Source organism: Henckelia pumila, chromosome 2, assembly GCF_033568475.1.
Source record: "Henckelia pumila isolate YLH828 chromosome 2, ASM3356847v2, whole genome shotgun sequence".
Taxonomy (NCBI): Eukaryota; Viridiplantae; Streptophyta; class Magnoliopsida; order Lamiales; family Gesneriaceae; genus Henckelia; species Henckelia pumila.
In genome coordinates, this window is record NC_133121.1 from 156893154 (window position 1) to 156901425 (window position 8272).

Sequence of the window (8272 nt, forward strand, 5' to 3'; positions counted from 1 at the left end):
CGGGTGCTCACCCACCGCCTAGAGCCTATGCGTTTAGATGGCTGCTTAGGCGAGGCCTAGACAGTTTTTTTTAGCCTAGATATCTAATTATACTAGTTCAATTCATCTTACTATTTCTCCAATAATTCTTTTTTTTTTTTATCTAATTTACCTGTCTAAGTGTTGTTTTTTCAAGTCTAAATATCTAACTATTCTTGTTCATCTTAATATTTCTCCAATAATTTCTCGTTATCGAATTCAACTCGAAATACATAACATATTTCTCGTTTTCATCCGATACAAAATGATAGACAAATATGTCAAATAATATTTTTTAAAAAAATTAAAATTAAAAAAGTATAAAATATTATATGTTAATCTAGGCGGTCGTTTAGGCGGATTTTGAGGCATCTAGACGGCGATTAGGCGGCCTAACCGATTAATATAATAACTCCCAGAAACTTCAACTATCTAAAAATTAAGGCGGTGGAAAACCACCTAGCGCCTAGGCGGTCCTAAACGCTGCCTTTTAGAACACTGAAAAAAAAATACTAGTATAGTATAATAAAGTTAACCCACGTGCCAAAAAACAAATCTTCCAATATTCAACGATGATAGAGCTCGTTATCACTCGATTTTTATGTCTATCGATCTGTTTCAGATGATTTTTTGATACTTGGCTGCATAATTTTTGCGATTCATCAAAAAATTACATCTGCCAAAATAACTTTTTTAAAGTTGATGTTGTTTAAAAATTATCTTCGATCAACTATGTTATCAAAAATATTAAGGACGATTGGTACGTTAGAAAAAAATAGAGTAGAAATGAAATAAGATAAGGAATGTAATGGTCGTTTTATTACATTCCAATCATTAATATCGAAAGAAATGAAAATGAAATGAAATGAAATTATTTTTAATAATCAAATATTTTTAAAATATAAATAACAAAATAATATTTATTCAAACGTTTTATTGTTACTATAACAATAATAATTATTAATGATGTATTAATTATTAAAATTTATTTTAACTATTTTGATTCTAAATAGTTTTATTTTATTGTGATAAAAAATAATTATAAATATAACATAAATACTAATAAATAAATGGAAATCATTTATCAAAATAATAATAAGTAATTATTACATTTTATAATAAATAAATAAATAAAAATAATACTTTTGTTAATACTGTTATAAACATTAATAATAAATAATTAAATAGATCATAATACTAATCATTAATATTAAATAATTATTATTATTCATTATATAGTAATAAAATAATTATTTTATAGTAATAAAATAATTATTTAATAATATATATTATAATAAAATATTATATTATTATATTAGCTACTTCTTTTAAATAAAATAAATATGAAAAAGATTAGTATACACATAGGGTGTGTTTGAAGTGGTAGATCATTAGTCTGCCTTTAAATTATTTTATATATCTCATGTTTTTTTGGTCATATTATTTATCCAATTTCAATTATTTATCTCACATCAATCAAATCATAAATTATTTATCTTACATCAATCAAATCATTGAATTTAAATTACTATATTACTCTTTATAAATAATACTATTCATATTTTTATTAATTATTACAAGGATAAAATAGTAATTTACTATTTTCATATAATATATAATCAATCAAATCAAACAAACCATAATCTATCAATCAAATCAAATCTTATATTAACTATCATTTCATATTTATTTTTTATTACAATATATTACTTATCTCTATATTATTTATCTTATTTCCAACTTCAAACGGACCCATAAAAATTAGATGTGGGAATGACCATTCACATCCAAAATAGATGAAACGACTTTCCCATATTCAAATAGACATTTCAAATAGGAATGAGCATTCTCATTGCAAATGCAAACCAAACATGGATATGAAGAATGAGGGTTTAGATGTAAATGTTCATACTCATCACAATCCCTCATATCAAACATACCATAATTGACTTAGCTCTGTTAGTGTAGTAGCCCGACTACTAATATAACTAATTCATTTCCTAAAACATGATTAAGGAGTTCTTAAATGAGTTAAAGGAGTGTATAATCGGATTCAGGACGCTCGAAAATAATTTGGGGAAGTTCAAAGTGTTCAGGAGTTCGGACGATTGGAACTAAGTTATGCTAAGGGGTCGGACCAACCGAACCGTTCGGAAGCTAGATTGGGAGTTCAGAAGCTCGAGAAGATCGGACGATCCCAAGATGGGATCGGACGATCCGATCGCGTTCAGATAAGAGGTATGAGTTTGGATTTGATAGAACCAGGAGATCGGACGATCCGATCAGGTGTCGGCAGCTTTCAGGACACATGTTCGGAGGGGATTGATTGGAAAGGATGGGAGGATCCTATCTCGGAGATCGGACCATCCGATCTCTGCCTTTTTATAGGGGTCGAGAGATGTCATTTCATTTGCATCATTTCCTTTCCTCTCTCTCGTTTCTAGCTAGATTTAGGGTATTTTGGGCATCTTATTGGAGGGGCAGGAGGCGACGGAGCGCTGTCGGGTTTGTAGCGGAGTTGTGCCCAAATTTTGGGGTTGTCGCCATTAGTGGGCTAACGACGGACACATGTATATTACTAGACTCGGTTTAGCTTAAGTGAGTATCTATTAGTCTAGTTAAGGGTTTTTGAGGATAAATATTGATACATTGATTGTCTACTTATAGGCTTAGACTAGAGGACTTATATCGCTAGGTTGCTTGTTTTGAGGTATGGACGTACATCCGAGATACCTTGGTTGAGTATATTTATTCTATATTTTCGTTATTTATTTTTATGTTCGGCATGTGTGTACCAAAACTTTTTTTCTATACTCTAATAATAAACTACTTAAAGTTTTTGCTTATAAAAATAAAATTTCAATTATTATGATTTTTTTTCAGGTTGGCTATTTTCGTCAAGATATCCTAAATTACAAAAAATCATTTTTGTCTAGATATCCTAATCCTAAATGGCAAAAATTATGAGTTGTTTTGTTTGTTTATTTTTAATCGCTATAAAAGCTGCATGTTGACGACATTGGCTCATTGTCATATACTTTTACAAAGAATCAATAATCATTTATAACAGAGTGCCAACACCATATCTTTTATGCTTAAATACCACGCTGATCAGTTCTTACATAAATTTAAATCAAAATGTGCCAAACAAAAATTTTCAAATGCTGGAGGACAAAAAAATAGAAAATATCATGTCTGCAACTTAAAAGTACCAAGTAAATATATATATATATATATATATATATATATATATATATATAAACAATGTCTCAAAGATGTAAAAGTTCTCTTCCCACCATAGATGATGTATTTGTATTTGCACTAGACCGTCCCACAGCAATGTTGCTAGCCGAACCGTGTATCCATGATGGAATAGTTCAAGAAAATGGCTTGTTTAGAGGAAGCGCACAAACCTTACTCGCAGCTTGATTTGGAGATATTCGAAAAACTCCTGTAAAACTGTAATTGCTGCAGCACCAAAAAAAAAAAGGTGTTCACCTATATTATTTAGATGAGAATGCAAATGTGTAGCAGCATGTAGGCACCTCTTTAGAAACCGATGGTGAGATTTCCTCGAATGCTTTCTCGAAATCTTCATTTCTAATGGTCCAAGTTAAGTCATCAGCTAGACTTTCGGCTTGTATATTGTCCACAGCAAACACAGCAGCCTGATTCATCTATTAGTGTCGAGAGCGACTGTTAATTTTAAGTAATAAAACATAATTATGGGTTAAATTAAGAAACAAAACAATGTATGCAAGAAAAGTTCATCCGGGACATACAAGATTAGATAGATCGGCTCCGCTAAAATTTTCACATGAACTGCTCTTCCCAATAGCCATAAGGTCGACAGTGTCATCTATCCTCAAATCCCCAACAAGAGCTCTCAAGATCATTCCTCGTTGCTTTGGAGAAGGGAGAGGAACGTACAAAAGTTTACCAAATCTTCCAGGTCTAAGAAGAGCTTTGTCTATTATGTCTGGCCTATCAAAAGATGTTAGAGAAGAGGCCTAAGAAAAACATATTTTAAACTTCCTATCCACAAAAATGTCCCAAAATTACTTGAAGCAACAATCTCTACCTATTTGTTGCACCGATCACATATACGCCCCGTCTTTGTTCTCCTCCATCAAGCTCTACTAGCAGCTGTAATAATAGAAACATACAGTTGGTTTTCAAGCCATAACAAGGTTTAGACATGTAAATGCAAATTACACTCTTACGAAAGTGATGTTGACCTGAGTTAAGACTCCCTCAACAACATGTCCTCTTTCTCTACCACGGTCTGTTGTTAATGCATCCAACTAGTAAACGAGGAATAAGTTAGATAAGAAAACATAAATATCCATCAAACGGACCGATATACTGAGAGGAAAAACCAAATGCCGAAAGGAATCCAAACTCTCGCAAATGTAACCAAAAAATTAGTTTGTGTGATTGCATAATGGTAATATGATGGAAATCTAAATTGTCAAGGATAAAATTCTGTGAATGCCACTACCATTGCTGCTTGAAGCAGCTCAACAGTTTGGAACATAAATCACAAGAGAAACTACAAAACATTTAAAAGATGATTGCTTTGCATGACAGAGCACATATTGTCAACCCATGAATCAATATTCCTAAAATTTTAGCACATGCAGCAGGTATCAAGTATATAAAAAAAATGCACCACAATGTGGAAAATTTACACATGAACGTCGATCATCCAAACAAAATATGATTACAATCAGCCCAACTATGCACGTTTGATGGGCACATGTTATGCAAAAATTCTATTGGTGATGATGACAAGTTGACAAATGACAAGAAGAAATTAAATAGGACTGGTATAAAATCATGAAACCTACAAGTAGATAGTAGAGACGGTGATTGTAGATGGAAGTAAAGGATAGAGTACTGGGTGATTGTAGACGGAGAGGTAATTGGGAGAGCGAGAAAACAACATACCTCATCGAAGAAAATTATGCATGGAGAACATGCTCTTGCGCGACTGAACATTTTACGCACTGTGGCTTCACTCTCACCAACATATTTATTCAGCAGTTCAGGGCCCTTGATAGACACCGACAAAAGATCAAACCAAATAACCAACAAACTATGTGCTCAGCTAAATTGTGGGAGAAGAAATCGAAGGAACCTTAATATGAATGAAATTTGCTCCAGTTTCTTTTACAACAGCCTGTGCAATCAATGTCTTTCCGCAGCCTGGAGGGCCATATAGCAAAAATCCGGTCTTAAACCTGTTCCCTAAAACCTGCAAAAGAACAAATTTATTTGAAGATTCAAACTCTTCAAGTTATTAATTCAATAAATAGGACTGGTGTAGTCCGAAATCTCTGCAAAGCTTATTTGTTGAAGTTTGTGGGTGGGGCGAGAAATTGGTTGATTCTCAATATACTAGGGCTCAAGGAATCATGATGTAATATCAGTGTCAAATCCAAATACACATGCCAGAATTGAAACTAAAAAAAAAAAAGCCAGATGTGGCATAGCCAGGTGCATTGTATCGATCCACAAAAAACACAAAAGTTGCAAAACAGCTTAACATACATGCAAATCAAACATCCATCCAGATAATCTACTTTAAATGTAACTAATCACCTTATAATATTGAGGATACTTTATAGGCTTAACTATATAACGGTCAAGCTCTCGTTTAATCGAATGAAGTCCTCCAACATCATCCCACTTCACATTTGGTAAATTAGAAAATCCTTCTCTGGTAGAAGAAGGTTGAACTACTTTAGCCGCTTCCTATAGACAGTCAAATAAAAATATTATAAAGCATCCCAACGACGTGAAGAAAACTTAATTAAGCACAACAATTCATTCATTATATAGAACCAAATCATGATTACCTCAAAGTCATTCATTGTGATGCCAAGTTTTGTTATTTCTTCAGGTGAGCATATTTGCGTGGAAGGTTTCCACCAAGCTTCACCATATTTGCTTAAAAGAACATCGTTTCTCTGGTTTACATTTCTCCTTACTGCAAGGTTTGCTGCCTCTTGGACAAGTGCATTCAAATCTGTTCCTACAAATCCAGGAGTGGATCTTGCTACTTCCTTAAGATCTAAAGGACCACCAACTTTTTCATTATGGGTGAGGACAGTTAATATTTGAGAGCGTGCTTCTTCATCTGGAAGATCTAAACCAATTTCAAGATCAAAACGTCCGGGCCTCCTCAAGGCAGGGTCGATGACATCCAGCCTATTTGTTGTTCCAATTACAAGGACATGACACGATTTGTTGTCTGAATCTTCATTTCTATGAGTGGGTTTTACCAGTCTATATGATTCACCCATGCTAGTCATCAACTGTGTGATAATACGTAGATCCATTTCTCTCTTGGAATTTTCCCTTTTTGAAGCAATCACATCAATTTCATCAATGAAAACAATACAAGGTGTTGTCCTGTATGCTTTTGAGAACACCTCTCTAATATTATCTTCGGGTGCACCTATGATTATGAAGCGAAACAAAAAAAAGTTAAGAAAATGATGAACTCAGCAATATCTATCAAGCAAAACATCATTATAACTTTAATTAGCCATTCCTACAAATCAAAGGAAATAACTTTTTTCTAAGGGTACGTAGATGTCCATAAAAATCTCAAATATCATAACCATGACATGGTGCTAGATAGCAAAAAAGCATAAACTTGATGAAAAGTGACCTGAAACACCAGACACCAATTCAGTAGCAGAAATGGTGTGAAAGGGGAGTGTGGACTCATTGCCGATGGCATGAGCCAGCATGGTTTTCCCACATCCTGGTGGGCCGTGAAGCAAAATCCCCGCCGGTGGTCTCCCTCCCAGCTCGGGATGACACAAAGGCAGCAACACACGCATTGTCAAATCATCTATCACTTTTCTCATTCCCCCTAAATCCTTAAACATAGGCCACCTATTTTCATGTACCCAATTTACAGTCTTTTTATCCCTTTTCTTCTTCCATCTACAGTAATTCTCCCTCATCATCGACTTCATCAAATCGATTGATGTCGCAGCCTGGTCGTCGTCGTCCGAAGAATCTACACTGCTCGAGGCACCGGATTTCTCCTCGCTCTCACCCAACCGCTTTCGTTTCTTTCCGTTCCGTTCTTGTCCATTGGAAACATCGGAAATATCGTCGTCTCCTTTGCCTGAAGCAAGAAGAATTTGACGGACGCTTTTGGTCAAAGGCTGCTGCTTGAGACGGCCGTAGAGTGGATTGGTGGAGCGGAGATGGTTCACTAGTTGGTCCACGTCTCTCTGAATATTACACTTCTTCATGGCCGATTCCAAGTCACGGCGGAGGTTCCGGCAGAACATGGACGGTGAACTAGCCCCGCCGCCGCCGCCTCGTCCTCTTTGGCCTCCCATGGTCTGTTTTCGATTACGTACCTTTACCCCACGTGCGTATTATTAACAAATATATAAGGGAATTGGATCCCCTAGGGGATGTGTGGGGGTAAAACGGCAACGTTTACCCCCAACAGCCAAATTTCTTTTTTTTTAAAAAAAAAAATTATTTAATTATATTATTTATTTTTATTCAAATTTTTGGGATTTTTTTGCAATTTTTTTTTCTCTTTTTCTCCTTTTTATTATACATTTTAAATCATTTTTGTATCTTTTTATTTTATTGTATTATTTTATTATGCTTGGAAAAAAATAATAAAAATTAAGTACAATATTAAATATATATAAACACTTAAAAATATCATAAATTATATGTAAATTTTAAAAAATCAAATTAATCAATTTGTTTTCTAAACATTGAAAATTAAATTTATAAAATTAATAATTGAATATTAGATTTTTATCATAATAAAACACATTATAGTTGGACAAATTAAAAATATAAAAATATTAAATATATAAATATTTTAAAATATAATAAATTATGTGTAAAGTCTAAAAAAAAATCAAAATATAAATTATTTATAATCCGTTAATTCAGTTAACCGATTTTTTAAATGAAAACCAATAACCGAGTTGAATTAATCGAAATTTTTTAGAACTAAAATCAAATATCTGAATTAACCGAACTGATCAATTTTCGAATTAATTCAATGGGTTAATTCGATTTAATTAATACAATATTCATTCATAATTATCTTGAAATCATTAATTTCAATATAATGTATCTACTAAACATTTTTAATCAACTGTTTTTTTTTTAAAATTATAAAAATGTTAGTTGAAATGAAACAACAAAACATTTGAATTATTTACGTGTGTTTCCATATTAAGTATTAACATTAATT

General features: G+C 32.9%; 1 protein-coding gene across 3 annotated transcripts; it reads right to left on the bottom strand.

The window, feature by feature from the left end:
- Nucleotides 1-3099: 3099 nt before the first annotated feature.
- Nucleotides 3100-7403, bottom strand: LOC140881952 (cell division control protein 48 homolog C-like). Of its 3 annotated transcripts, none has more exons than XR_012150091.1 (10): nucleotides 6698-7403; nucleotides 5880-6481; nucleotides 5623-5775; nucleotides 5159-5275; nucleotides 4969-5073; nucleotides 4257-4322; nucleotides 4100-4164; nucleotides 3801-4002; nucleotides 3564-3714; nucleotides 3100-3486 (listed from the first exon to the last, which is right to left on the bottom strand). XR_012150091.1 is itself a non-coding variant. In XM_073287640.1 (10 exons), the coding sequence occupies exons 1-10, from the start codon at nucleotides 7383-7385 to the stop codon at nucleotides 3433-3435; spliced, it is 2121 nt and encodes a 706-aa protein (XP_073143741.1). In that variant the 5' UTR covers nucleotides 7386-7403; the 3' UTR covers nucleotides 3100-3432. The 3 variants fall into 3 exon arrangements, 2 of the variants coding, with proteins under 2 accessions (XP_073143741.1, XP_073143740.1); XM_073287640.1 differs by having other exon boundaries at nucleotides 3564-3695; nucleotides 6761-7403; XM_073287639.1 differs by having other exon boundaries at nucleotides 3564-3695.
- Nucleotides 7404-8272: the final 869 nt, after the last annotated feature.